Source organism: Pleuronectes platessa, chromosome 24, assembly GCF_947347685.1.
Source record: "Pleuronectes platessa chromosome 24, fPlePla1.1, whole genome shotgun sequence".
Classification (NCBI taxonomy): domain Eukaryota; kingdom Metazoa; phylum Chordata; class Actinopteri; order Pleuronectiformes; family Pleuronectidae; genus Pleuronectes; species Pleuronectes platessa.
The window spans coordinates 3,882,872-3,896,890 of record NC_070649.1 but is presented as its reverse complement, the minus strand read 5'-3'; the positions used below and the strand labels follow the sequence as shown (position 1 = coordinate 3,896,890).

At 45.2% G+C, this 14,019-nt stretch overlaps 1 protein-coding gene across 2 annotated transcripts; it reads left to right on the top strand.

Annotated features, from left to right (window-relative positions):
- The first annotated feature begins 1,979 nt into the window (after window positions 1-1,979).
- LOC128430862 (nectin-2) lies at window positions 1,980-12,370 on the top strand. Of its 2 annotated transcripts, none has more exons than XM_053416962.1 (7): window positions 1,980-2,123; window positions 3,645-3,944; window positions 4,151-4,474; window positions 4,932-5,261; window positions 6,640-6,924; window positions 7,439-7,540; window positions 11,033-12,370. In XM_053416962.1, exons 2-7 carry the CDS (start codon window positions 3,881-3,883, stop codon window positions 11,035-11,037), a joined length of 1,110 nt encoding a protein of 369 aa, XP_053272937.1. In that variant the 5' UTR covers window positions 1,980-2,123; window positions 3,645-3,880; the 3' UTR covers window positions 11,038-12,370. The 2 variants fall into 2 exon arrangements, with proteins under 2 accessions (XP_053272937.1, XP_053272936.1); XM_053416961.1 differs by having other exon boundaries at window positions 3,642-3,944.
- The last annotated feature ends 1,649 nt before the right edge of the window (window positions 12,371-14,019 follow it).

Below are 14,019 nucleotides of genomic sequence, written 5' to 3'. Positions count from 1 at the left end.
GTTGCTTCCTGAAAGAGTGTCTGTATTTTTTCTACATTTGATAAAGAATAAACATCAACATTATAAGAACTTGTGTTGTTTCAATTGATATAAGACCAGGGGTGGACTGGGACAAAAATTCAGCCCTGGCATTGTCTGTCCAGACCGGCCCACTACATTATCAGCGGACACCACATAGAAGTCCACAAATCTCGCGGCGTCTTCTCTCATGCATACTACTGTTACCACCTAGCTCAAAGATGGCAACAAGAAGGGAGGCCACACACAAACCTCTCATGCCAAAAGTAAATGTATTTAACTCCAAATCAAGATAGCTCTAACTACGTAGTGGGATATGTCAAATATGTTACGCGTCAGTGGTGTTAACAGTGTTTGGATGTGTGAAAATAAGGTGTGATGTATGTTGTAAGGTGCAGAAGCAAAGAAAAACAAAGGCTGAGGGCCCCATGCCCCTGGAAGCAGCCTTTAGATCTGCAGCTGAAGCCCAGCCCAAAAGGGCAGGCCCAGGGTGACGCCCCTGCCAGCTCTACCTGTGTCTGGAAAACAACTCCTCAGGCTCTCACATGTCAAGTGGTCAACCTGAGAAGGACATGGATACATTATAATGTCTCTAATCATCACAAATTAAGTATGATTTCATAAAACATAAAAAATGATAAACTCACCAGACTAGAGGAGACTCAACAGACATGGAACAGTGAAGGCAGAGAGTGGAGGCAGACAGAGAGCAAGTCCTCGAACATGGACAGAGGGGGAACAACTCCTCAGGCTCTCACATGTCAAGTGATCAACCGGAGAAGGACATGGATACATTATAATGTCTGAAAAATAAAGAAAATGTTTTCCTCTGTCCTGAACCTAGAGTTGAGAACTTTTTGGATGTGTGTTTCTTTTAAAACCTTTTGAAAATTATTATAATTATGAAGTATGAATTTATACATTCAAAAATACATGATAAACTTACAATTCTAACAGTGGTCCCAAATGTCCACATATAAAACAAAGGGAGAACGACTCCTCAAATATATCACAACAACCTGTAATAATTGATAATTTAGTGTACATGATCACACCATTAAGGATCAACACATAAGCACTCTCATCTCTATTTACAGCTCAGAAAGTTTACTGTTGCTATGGCAACATTAAACGATGTTAGCAGCTCTTAGCTAGCTTAGCTAAATCATCTGAACAATAATAACCCATAATATCACAATTCGGCATATTAAAACCAAATCAAAAACGTTTTCTACTCTGTTTTGGACATGTCTCAAAAATGTAGCCTAGCCAGCGCCAGGCCAGCGTTACTTACCATGTCTGCCTCCACTCGCTCATCATGGTCGAGTCCTCCTCGCTCGTCTCCCGGCGCACCTGCTGCTGCTGGGCTGGTGAACCCGGCTCCAAACAGGTCCGTCAGTTTGGCACATGTAGCAGCCTCCTCCTCCAGAGACTTAGGCTTTTTTTCCCGATGCTCCTCAGCGCCACCCGGGCGTTTTTTACTCTTATTATCCATTTTAAGTTTCTGTCTCAGCAGCAGCCCGTCCCGCGACTCCCCCCCCCCAAAATGGAATGAGGTCCCGCCCCACCCTGGTTTGTGTTGTGATTGACAGCACTGTCCGGGCTCTCTGAGCCTGTCAGCCCATGACTGATTGACAATGACAAACAATAGACCAATAATATGTGTCGATACTGGCAACACACTGCTAGCCCTCTGTAGCCAATTGGCCGGCCCAATTGGAGGGAATTTAGAGAGGAAGAAGAGAAAAAAAAACATAGCGGACCAGACCGGCCCGCATTGGGTCAACGGCCCACCGGGACGATGCCCGGTATGCCAGATGGCCAGTCCACCCCTGTATAAGACCCAGATAATGGAATAATGGTTTCTTCCTTATTTATTAATAAGTGTGTTCCAAACAAGGCCAGTAGGGGTCACTGTTTCCTCAGGCTTCATGTGTGAGGGGAGTTGAGGCGGTGTCAGAGACTCTTCAGTAAAATCCTTCAGCAGGACCACGAAAGTCGCTCAGTCGTTTAAAAGTAGGAAACATGGATTGTTCTGCTCCACTTTGACAGAAGCTGCAGCACAGGCAGCTTCTCCAGTCTCTCAGCCAGTCCTCTGTCAGCGGGTGAGTTTCATTTCACAACAGGAAAGTTTACTTTCTCTCAAAGTTTTGAGTTTTCAGCCTCTAATGTATGAATTTAAACTTGATCCATGCGCGTCAACGCTTTTATGGTGACTACAATCTATGAGAGGAGGTTGTTTAAATATATATATATATGGCTGTTGTGCTGGAAATAACATTTAACTGTTTCATAATATGTTTTGTTTCCTCTAAAATGAATTAATCTTCCTTTAAATTACCAAATATTTCACTCAACTGAACTTATTTAACCTAAATTAAATTGCCACAGCCTGTTTTCTTGTGGCAGCTGTTTGGTAAATGAATGTTTCATGTTGATTTTGAATTTATTTTGTGCCTAATTATGATTATTTCCTAAGTTAGATCTGACAAGACGATTTACAATGCATGAAATTGTTCTTGAAAATATGTAAAAATAAGTTTTGGCCCTTCTATTAAATAAGGGAAAGATTTGTTTGCTTTTCATCTCCATCTCCATCTTGGCTTTTTGCTGTGGTGTACACTGGTTGTGCACATGTGGATTTGGAGCAGATGTTTAGCAGTGAAGCTGTCAGGTGATTGATGAATGGATCAGATTTCTTGCAGCCAGTGTAGCAGCCCTCTGCCTGACATCTGTGGTATTATAGTGGAAAAGCCTTTTTAAGTGCTGCCCAACAGGAGCAGGCTTCCGCGATTGAAGCCAGATGCTTGGTGCTGTAAAAAGAGCAGAGTAACACCCAGAAACCCTGGACCTGGTCTGGACCTGGTCTTGACCTGGTCCTGTTGTGGTCTCTGTGGGTCCAGTCCCCTTCACCATCTGGTTTTAGCTCAATACCTGCAGTTACCATGTTGTCCTGGTCAGAGCTGATCGGATCCCAGTGTTGTTTGGCAGTAGCATCTTTCTTGATGTTTGTAGCCACAGGCTTCAGCTTGTGTTAGTTCTCATTACACCCACACACACTCACGCATGCTGTGATCCACCTTAATGACTAACATCCCATCATCCCAGTCTCCTGGCCGTTGTACTGGGTCTCAGGTACCTGTGTGGAAATCACTGGTTGTGATGCAATCTAGACTTCCCAGCAGCAGCTTGTTTTGCTGCCGGATGATTATGGGTTTATTACACAGGCTGTGGATCAAACTCTTAAAATCTCCCGTGACGCCCCAGGTAATGTTTCCTGAATCAGCAGCTGCCGTTGTTCATGCGCTTACACGTTGTATTTCTAAGGACACACAACATTTAAAAAGGAAGATAACAAATATGAAGTTTTCTTGCATTGAATCATATTTGAGCGACTTTTCAAATCCTTTTCCAGAGGATTCCTCAGTGTCATCAGATATTGATGTCAAAAGTTTATGTAGATTATCAGGTAGCAGTCTTTTTCTGGCTGTTCAGATACTTTAGAATAACAGACAGATATCGGTATCAGAAATAAACCTTTTATTTATTCATATATTTGTGTTTTAAAGAGTGTGATGTTGTGGTGCAGGTGTGATTCTCTGGCTTCATGTTTCCCCTTGCAGCAGACCCAACGAGATGCAGCGACAACCGTGGTGACCAGCAACCGCTCAACAAGTCCCAGCACTCGACAGCTGACGCATCTCGGCCTCCTGTGTCACAGCTCCGCCGGTTCACTGTCCGCACGGGGCCTCGGGCTGTTTCATGTTGAGGTTTCACACCGAGGTTTGAAGCTGTGGAAGCTCCCGGACGGGGTTCCAGTTCGCGGCTGCAGCCTGGATGTGAGATCCGGCCTCGTTGTGCGATGAGAGGACCGGCACTCCCTCTGCTGCTCTGCCTCGTAGGAGCAGCTGTTCTCGGGACTCGTGGTGCGTCCCTTTGACGATTTGTCTCCAAAAAGTTGAAGATGGATGGATGGAAAAGAAAGGAATGAAAGGATAAGATGGATAGATAGATAGAGGAGATGGTTGGATGGATAAGCTGGTTGGATAGAAGGATAGGATAAGATGGTTGGATGGATGAACGGATTGTTATTCATTATTGATCACATACTTCGGTTGCTCATGTTCCTCAGGTGATGTCACAGCCCCCTCCAGCCTGACCGCAGAGGCCGGCCTCCCCCTCCTGCTCAGCTGCAACATCACCACGGCGGCCGGCAACACCGTCAAGCAGGTCCGATGGCTCAACGAGCAAGGCAAGATCATCCTGGCCTACCAGCCACTTGTGCCAGTACTCATCAGCTACCAGGATCCCAGGGTGCAGCTCACCGGGCACCCCGACCACGGCAGCTCCATCACCATCACGAGGGTGAGGTCCGATGACGACGGATGCTACCGCTGCATCTTTGACGTTTACCCCAAACCTTCGGAAGAGGCCCGGACGTGCGTCACCGTCACTGGTGAGTGTGAGAGGCCTTGGACTGTTTATTATCTGCAACTGGCCACAGAACGGGATTCAGGCTTTGGCTCAGATGTGTATTTGAAGATGATAAATCGTTTTCTACTCTGGGATTTTTAGTAAATTATCTTATCTTCGAGGCCGCAGCTCTCAAATGACCCTTGAACTTTTGTTCTTCTCAGCCATGAAGACACATCCTTTTGGAAATCTGTTTATTTGTAGAAGTCACATGACCTTTGTGCAGCTCACAGACGTTCACATGGAAGATTTGATTTGCTCAGAAGCTCCCTCAATGCTTTGAGTCACATAGGGTCTGAGTTCTTGGATCAGCAGGGGAGAAAGACCCCCCACCCTTCTGACCTCCCTGTTGTTACCATTAATCACATTTAATTGCTCTCTGGCTCCTTCTTGTTAAAACCCTGTCAGGATTTCATACTCCTGGATTCCCTCTGTCTCAGGTAAAGTGCAGCTGGAGGGCAACAAGACGGCCACGAGCGGAACCACCGTCACCCTCTCCTGCCGGTACAGCCTCTCCGAGAGGGTGCATCAGGTGCTGTGGAGGAAGACGGCCGAGCAGGGAGACACCACCTCCGTGGCCGCCTACAGCAAGCAGGGCCACCACAGCGTGGAGGAGCAGTTCAAGGGTCGGGTCACCCTGAGCCGAACTCTGAACACCACCCGGCTGACCATCCAGCCGGTCAGGACGGAGGATGAGGCCTGCTACACCTGCGAGTTCCACACGTTCCCCGACGGCAGCAGAAGCGCCACGGCCTGCCTCTCTGTTTATGGTGAGTGTGGTGACGGGGGAGTGTGACTGTTGTGAGTTGCAATAATTCTTTTGGCATGAAAGGCTTAAACATAGAGATTATGAGAAAACATGTTATTGTGCACAAATGTAAAGGTCTGGTGTAGTTGTGGGGTCACAGCTTGGTTTATTCTGGGTACAATGGTGGAATCAGAAAACATGATGTTTTGATTATGTCCTTTAAAAACCACAAACAATAGCTCAAGAAAACCAGAGCTATAATTAAGTCTCGGTATCATTGGGAGTCATTTCCATTTGCACGTTCTGGAACATTAGACCATGACTGAAATCACACGTTTTAGTTTCCAGCACCGGGATCGGCCCTCCTCATTAAAGGCTCATTAAAGAGTTGACATCTCCGTGTATGGCTCCGAGCTTTCACCCAGAGATGATTGACAGATCAATGGGCCATTGATTTTGATTAAGCTATTGCTGAATTCCTGATGTTTAAGGCACTGGGTTCTCAGTTGTGTTTTATACACATCAGTATCCTGTTGGCGGAGAGGAAGTGTGTGTGTGTGTGTGTGTGTGTGTGTGTGTGTGTGTGTGTGTGTGTGTGTGTGTGTGTGTGTGTGTGTGTGTGTGTGTGTGTGTGTGTGTGTGTGTGTGTGTGTGTGTGTGTGTGTGTGTGTGTGCGCACGCGCTCACATGCATCCAAGATATAGCTCAGGAAAGGGAAGTGTGTGTATAAACAAACCACAAGCCGCCCTGAGGTGAGAGTTGCTGCAGCCGGCCTTTAAACTACTGTGCTGACCTGCTATGATGACGGCGCTCCCCCCCCCCCCCCCCCACTCGCTGAACACCTCCCCCGCGTCCTCTCTTGCCTGTCACCGTGCCAGAGAGACGAGAGGTGTGACTTCAGGAGCTAACATTCCAGAAGTGTGTGTAGTTGTTGAACTTTCTCTATATGTGTGATAGTGTCAACAGAGGGAGGAGAGTCACGGAGGGGAATGGGGTGATTAATTTGGGTGTAAGCCCAGGGGATGAGTGGTTCACTGTTTCCCTAGACACAATGCCTCAGTGTGTGTTTGTCTGTGTGTGTGTGTCCTTGTGTCTGTGTCCTTTCTCTGCTGGACCAGCCTTGCATTTGTCTAAACTGAGGCAGCCAAAGATCCCGGCACACAGACACACAGTCGGTAAAAGCTGCTCCGCCGCTCTTCTGTCTGGGTTTTGTTTCCAGGACGACTTGTGCCATTGTGTCCTCGGGGACGGAGAGATTGACAGACTGTGTCTCTCCATCACCATCACAACAGCAGAGGGACAAATCTGTCTCTGTCGTCTGTTCCTGAGTCTGTCAATCAAAGCCCCTCGTCTCACTTATCATATAAACATAGTCAAGTATCAATTCTCTTTCTCTCCAGTTTTACCCAAACCAGAGGTGACCAAGGTGACCTCACCATCAGGGGTCACCGAGGCCAACTGCACCGCCCAGTCCCGCCCACCAGCGGATATTAAGTGGGACATCGGAGGGGACAACCGGACAATTGGACCGCCCGTTTTGTCCGTCTTCGACCAGGGCGACGGCACCACGATAGTGACGAGCACGCTTCTCTTCCAGTCAGGGCTGATCAGTGAGCGCTCCGTCCAGTGCACCGTGCACCACCCGGGTCTGAAGACGCCCCTGATGGTGCCTCTCACCACAAAGGGTGAGGATGTCATCATGAATCATATGTGATATATACCAAATGCAGCTTAATCCAATCCGACCCGAACGTTAATGGGTTCTTCCTTCCACTAGGTTTCATAAAAATCTGTTCTGTGGGTTTTGCTTATTTTTGCAGACAGAAAAACGAGGTAAAAAACACAAATCCCAGTGTTTTGGTTTAAAATCTAAATATGTATCACAGACATGTGTAGTCTAAACATTTTGTAACGTTTAGTTATTACACTAGAAAAAGACCAGCTGCAAAAAATACAACGTTACCAAAATACTTTTACTACGGCTCGGCGTAAACACAGCCTTTGTTTTCTCCAAGTGCATAATTGCAGCTATTTTCGTTGTGGGGTAATTATGGCTGCTTTGATGGGCTCCTCACTCCTGTAATGTCGCAGCATACGGGAAGGATTATTCTTTTAGAGAAGTGTTATTCTTTGACCATGTTTGTCCCAGATGTGAAACATGTTCTCTGGAGCCTGATGGTGTGTGTCTGTGCGCTGTAGTGAGTCCGGTCGTGGTGATCCTCCTCTCGGTGTGCGGCGTGGCGGCCGTCCTCCTCCTCTGCCTGTGTGTGTGTCTCTGCAAGTGCTTGATCTGCACAGACGGTGAGTACGAACACATCGACTCCACCACGACACATTCACAACATGGATCTTCTGTCCCTGGCCACATTTGTTAACATGTTACAACAATAGAAAAACCAGGTCATGCCCCCCTGGTGGTTTTCCAGAGGTATTTGATCAGGGAGATGATTAATAAAGAGAGAATTGGAGCAACTCCAGTTATGATTTAAGTGAAGGCGGATTTCCCACTATTGGAATGGAGCAAAAACATTGAGTATGTTTTGAGATCACACTCTTTTCTTCGCTACAGGGACACAAAGCATTCCCCTGTTATTCAGTGGTTTCTTTCTTGCGGCCTGTTGTGGAGGCCAAGTTTTAAGTGGCTCTTGTCATCACAGTGATTATGATGAAGTGTTTTCTCATGGCTTCATGAACAGAAGGCATCCTGGGACTTTTAAACATGTTTCCTGCTCAAAGTTGCCGCTTATATTCATATTTTTAGATCAACAATGGTTCACGTGACAGAGGAAATAGCTCACACAGAATTATCCGTCGACGCTGCAGTTCCCTTCGTCTCTACAGAGATTTTCAGCTCATTGTTTTACAGCCTTCAACTTGACTGTTTTCTCGTCGGTCTCGGTCTCAATGGGAAAGAAAAATCTTGTTTAAAAAACCTTCGGACAGCTGCAAAGTTTGGTGTGGAAGAGTTAAAAGTTAGCAACTAGGTGGTGAACAAAGTTGAGCATTAAGGAGCCAGATACTTTCCACTAGGAGGTATTAGAATGTTGCTAAATACTGTGGCTTTAAGGAAAAAATCGATAAGATAAGATTCCCTGAAAGAATCGCAACCGTATGAGAAAACAAATAATGTGAAGATGCTCAAAGTGAGAGTGAACAAATCCCAGGATGTGAAATGCCTCACAGTCGTCACACACTGATAAGGTCAAGTCGCAGCCGCTCTCCACACAGAGGTGGCTGCTCACTCATGTGACATCAAACCTCCCCCCCGACGCCTTTCCCTCGCAATCTTCTCATGGTGTCACGGAAACAGTGATGGCGGCCAGCGGCGTAACATGGCGCGTGGACCTCTGCCCACTTCCCCCTTATCATAAATTTTCCAGTCCACCGACGAGAAGCAGGGAAAAGCCAGAGTTATCGGGGCGGTGACGGAAAGTTTGGCCGAGCGCTCTGCCAACGCTGCGGCCGTAAAGGAAGAAAAACAAAGGTGGGCGCTGATGTGTCAAGGTTAGGACGGTCCCACGGCTGCTCTGGATTCAACAACGTAGAGTCAAGCCTTCATTTGTAGGAACTGTTGTCCCATCGAGTAACGTCTATATTTTATATTTCACCCCATAGGACCTTTTCCTATAAAGACTCAAACGCCTCAAATCCTGATTAACGAGTTTCCTTTTTCCCTTCGGCTCCTCCGCGCCCTTGTTTTCTTGAGCGATAAGAAAAGCCAACGGTCACTTACTCACATTTTTCCGATTCCATCCCTCGTCCCTGTTTTCCTGATCGAGTCAAAGCTCCAAAAACAGCTTCTCCCACATGGGCTGCACACAACAAAGGCCTCAATCATGCTTGTCCCCCCCCCCCCCCGCGCACATCTCTTACTCATGAGACTGTCGCGGGCAGTCTTGACCAGTTTTGCACGTGATTGATGGTGTTGTGTCGGACCAGAGTTTGCTCAAGTATCTGTGGTCAGAGGAGACAGACGCATCGCTGCGAAAATAGATTTTTCTCTCAGGAAGTAAGGCTCCTGTTTTCTTGAGACTTTCCTCGTCGTCTGAAAGTCTTTGCTCAAGTTCTTTCAGTTTCCATCTCGCCGAGTCCTGAGCTGAATAACAAGTGGTTGTGCCGATTGTCTGGAGTTAGCAGCCGGAAGAAAAGACCTTCTCTCTCTCGGCCTAATCCTCCGCGCTGTGGAGGGAGGTGGACGCATTACGGGATCTGTGAGGTGGGAGCAGTGACGAGGAGGAGCCAGGGTTCACACACACACACACACACACACAAACACTTGACTGTAAAGACACACACGTTCTTCCCATAGTTCCACAAAGGCTTCTACTGTGATGTGATTCACACTGAGGGAAAGAGAGACGCAGCTGTAATGCATCCTTTTGGTTATTTGACCTCATTCATTCTGTCATTTCTTTTAAAGGAATAATGTGAAATAACTCTTTATTAAAATGTCCGTACTGGCATTATTCTAAACTCTTCCAACAATGTTCCAACACAGAGAAATCCCTAATTTTATTCAAGGTGACGGGACGTTTAATTTTTTCCTTTTATTGGCTTCACCCGTGGCTTTTTACACACATATCCTGAAATCTATTTAATATTAAAAACAATATGTGTGTGTGTGGGGGGTGTGTGTGATCAGATACTATAAGATGTAACAGGTGTGTTCCTGTTAAACACTCTTGCTCAGACTAAGATGGTGAAAATCTGAAATCTTCAAGCTGGGCGTAAGAAAGTAAAACCAAAGCATGTCTGAGACGTTCAGCTCCAGAGAAACCCACAGCCAGTGGCCCGACCAGTTGTGATGTCTGCGGCCAGAAGTAAAACCAGTAGCCGCCCACAAAATAGCTTGGTGGTTTTCCTCCGAGCCGGTGGGGGCGTAATTCAGCCTCTGCCTGCCTCACTCCCAGTTTGGGAAGCAGCGCCCAAAGGCCTGAGGTTCTTCCAGTAAAACCACTGGAGTATTTGTGTCTGTGATCTTTGGCGTGGCCGGATGGAAATGTCCAGACTGCAAGGTGCTGCGTTGGCACAGCTATAGGTGCTGAGGGTGGGGTGGGGGGGGGGGGGGAGCTGACCACGATAAGAACCTTTTAATCATGAAAGCAAATGTTTTGCATGGCACCTTTCAACCCGTCGCACAACAGGAAGTGCTGAGGGAGGCCAACCATCCGGTCGGCACACACACACACACAAACACACACACACACACACACACACACACACACAGTGGATAACACTTGGAGATTAGAGGAGAACCGAGCAGAAGGTGACACCTGCTGGTCACTGATCTCCAGGCTCTGCTCACAGGTCTCTCCTGCTCTAATTGGCTTGTAGGCTGCATGTGTCCACTCAGCAATAACCTGTCAGACCACCTCTGAATAACTCACACTGCTGCCACATGTGCATGGAGGTGTGACAGGCTCTTAGTCCCAGCCGCTGAATTCCTGCTTTACGATCGTGTACATGTGGTCTATTCAGATCTGAGCAGGGCGTCGTGGGTTTCTTTAAACTATTCTAAAAACCTTAGTTACTTTGGATAAAAGTTTGATTGATGATCGTATCGTAAAAGACACACATGTATCTGCTCAAGAGAACAATTGATTTCCGACACGTACCAAAACAGGATCAGATGCTTTCATCACTTAATGAGCGATTTACACAAAGTGCTCGTTCTTCTACCGATGAAATCTCAGCTGTGAAAGCATTCCAGACTGACCAGTTCCCGGTGGCTCCTGGGACCAAACGGGCCTGGCTGACCAACTAACTGCCCCCCCCCTCCCTCTTTCTGTCCAGACTGATTTGGACCGCTGCTTTGATGAGGGTCCAGCCGAGCTCTGAGTCTGACCTATCTGCTCAGCACCGTGCCACAGGACGGGAGCAGAGCTTTCCACGGAGCCGGGCCCGACGCTGCTGACTCACTGCTATAGACACAAAGTAAACAGAACTAAAACAATCTTATTTAACATAATATATTTTACACTTACAGCCTTAATTAACTGTCGATGTAATCACTGTGATCAGAGAAGAGTTAGTGGATGTGTCTTGTGCCATCACGTTGGGATCAGATGAAGCTTTCTAACCTTGAAAAGACGATTGTTTCAGTTAGAAGTCAGATCAATTCTCCTGTGTTGAATAGAGTGATATGTTATATATTTTTTTACATATAGATTGTGTATATATAGCTTTTTGATTTGCTTCTGGTCTGCTGTTTGAAGTTTTCTGACTGAAATAGGGATATATTCTAAATACTATCCTACCACAGCTGCCTCATATCTCCTTCAATATAAAAGTTTATTAAACTGTAAAAGACTTAAAAGATATAAGAAAGTAACTGATTTGAATATTTTTCAGTACAGGTTAAGCTGTTTAAATAGTCAAGTTTATTTATATAGCAAGTTTAAAAGCAACAATACAAAATAAAACAATAATGTAAAAACAGAGAATAGATAGAAACTGCATTAAAACGTTATACATCTCGCGAGAGACAGGAAGTACAAAACAAACGTGTGTGTGTGTGTGTGTGTGTGTGTGTGTGTGTGTGTGTGTGTGTGTGTGTGTGTGTGTGTGTGTGTGTGTGTGTGTGTGTGTGTGTGTGTGTGTGTGTGTGTGTGTGTGTGTGTGTGTGTGTGTGTGTGTGTGTGTGTGTGACGAGCTGTGCGGACGAGCTGTGAATCACTGTTTGCACGTGTGTGAGAAAGTAACACATGGCAGGTGTGTGTGTGTGTGTTTCTTTGCATCATTGCACAATACTTCCTGACTGAGTCAAACCATACACTGAAAAATATTACTCCAGATACGTTTTTCCAAATTAAAGTAAGAAATTGTGTTGATGTAACTTTGTCGAACAAACTTGATGAATTGGTTAGTTACCAATTGATGTCGTCTTTTTAAGTTGGTCAACACCAATTTTTCCTGTGTAACAAGAACTAGTTTTGGTTTTGCAGAAAATGTTAATGTACCGGGACTTTGTGGAAACTTGTATTTTTCTAATGATCAAACACAGCTCTGGGAAGTTGACATATAATCTACTTTCACACTGAAATCAATGATCTGTATAGTTTATTATAAGGGTTAAATCTGATAAGTACCTATAGTGTTGTTACAAAAATAATAAAGCTGCTGTATATATGATTTTTTCCCCACGTTTCCTTTGTTTTATATTTCTGTCTTCGTTGTTGTTATAGTTTTTTGGCAGTATTCACTTTTTCTGGATCTGTAAGAATCGATTAAAGATCAGATTAGAACGATTTGGAACAAATAAAAACTAAAAGCTGAGACTTCATCCGCTGTTTTTGTTGCTTATTGTTTTTCATCATCTGTGCTTGTGAGATTAGATCAAAATTATGAGTTAGTAAGTTTCTCATCATTATGACTTAGAGAACTTCTTAAAACCAAGTGGCAGAACCGAGCTTCCATAATAATATCAGATGTTTGTAGTAGACCTCACGACTAAGCTCTAGGTGAAGGTGTGTATTGCGGCTGTGGGTGGTGAAGAATAACCTCAACACAAAATAACACAACAGGAAACTTGTTTCCTCTGCAGCCCACGCATGTGACTTTACTGTCAGACCCTCGAGGGGCTTCACAGTTTCCTGGTGTCGTTTTTGTGATGATCTCCCTTTAAATAACCTTGAATTAACCCATTTCAGCTGTTGCTTCACAAAGATGATTGTTTTTGTGTTTTTAATGATCTAGACAATTGTTTAAAATCACAATTTGACACCACTATTTCAACTCGACTCGGAGGTCTAAAGACTCAATAAGTTGTCCAAAGTAATCACAGTATTTTCGACATCTCTTTCCAAGTGTAAGGATCCGAACTGTGACTTCATTCTTTTACTTTTTTCTTCTTCTTTCCCCTCAAATGTGTTTAATCATGTTTTGGAAAAGAACTCCTCAGTCTGACGTGGACGGTTCTGAAGTTCCTCCAAACGCCTCTCGTGTTCACTTTGTTCACTTTGTTTGCACAGACCTCACAAAGGCAGGAAAAGGGCTCGTCGTTGCTTTGCTTTGGCGTCTGACTGACTTATATCGATTGTCATCTTTTGAAAGCAAATAATTTCACCATTAATAATAAAACAGAGGCTTATCTGGAGGCAACTCGGTGCCAACATTGAATTAACGAACAATAAAATCAGTCATGTTTATCGAGTCACCCCTCAAGGAATTTATTTATTCACCCTTTTAACATTGTTAAAAGTTTTGGTCTTCAAACGGTTGAATCACCAAGATACGGAATCACCTGACCTGTCTAAAGTTCAGCATGCTCACCTGTTTTTTCAACACTAGATGGCAGCCTTGTGTGAGTTTTTCCACTTGTCCAATTCAGCCTCAGTTCCAATATTTGTTCAATATTTGTTTACCTCCATTGCCACAAATACAGCAAAATACAAATGTGTTAATAACTGTCGCTCCCTTGCTGGAAAATAAAAGTTGTTGAGCTTCCTTGATAACAGCTCTGAAGGGGCGATGTGTCTCTACCTGCATGTGTCACGTTGTGGTTGGTGGGCGATGCGTGCATGTCTGGTTTGTGTTTTAAACGTGTGTGTGTGTGTGTGTGGCTGTGTGTGGCTGTGTATGCCAGATTGTGCAAGCATTGCAGCTTTTAGCACTGTTACAACCACAGAGGTATCACATCCCACAGGCCACACTACTTCACAGGCTTCACTCAGCCACTTACACATGCTGCAGCTCGCTTGTAGTCGTTTACACAGTCCGCAATCAAAGATATATAGATACATAACAGAGGTCAGTGTGGTTATTCTGCAGCAGAATCAAAC

What these genes read in the sequence shown, in the direction of transcription:
- LOC128430862 (XM_053416962.1), top strand. Translation starts at nt 3,881, where the DNA reads ATGAGAGGACCGGCACTCCCTCTGCTGCTCTGCCTCGTAGGAGCAGCT. An exon ending in GGCCTGCCTCTCTGTTTATG is followed by an intron (nt 5,262 to 6,639) that starts GTGAGTGTGGTG and finishes CTTTCTCTCCAG; the next exon opens with TTTTACCCAAACCAGAGGTG. An exon ending in GGTGCCTCTCACCACAAAGG is followed by an intron (nt 6,925 to 7,438) that starts GTGAGGATGTCA and finishes TGTGCGCTGTAG; the next exon opens with TGAGTCCGGTCGTGGTGATC.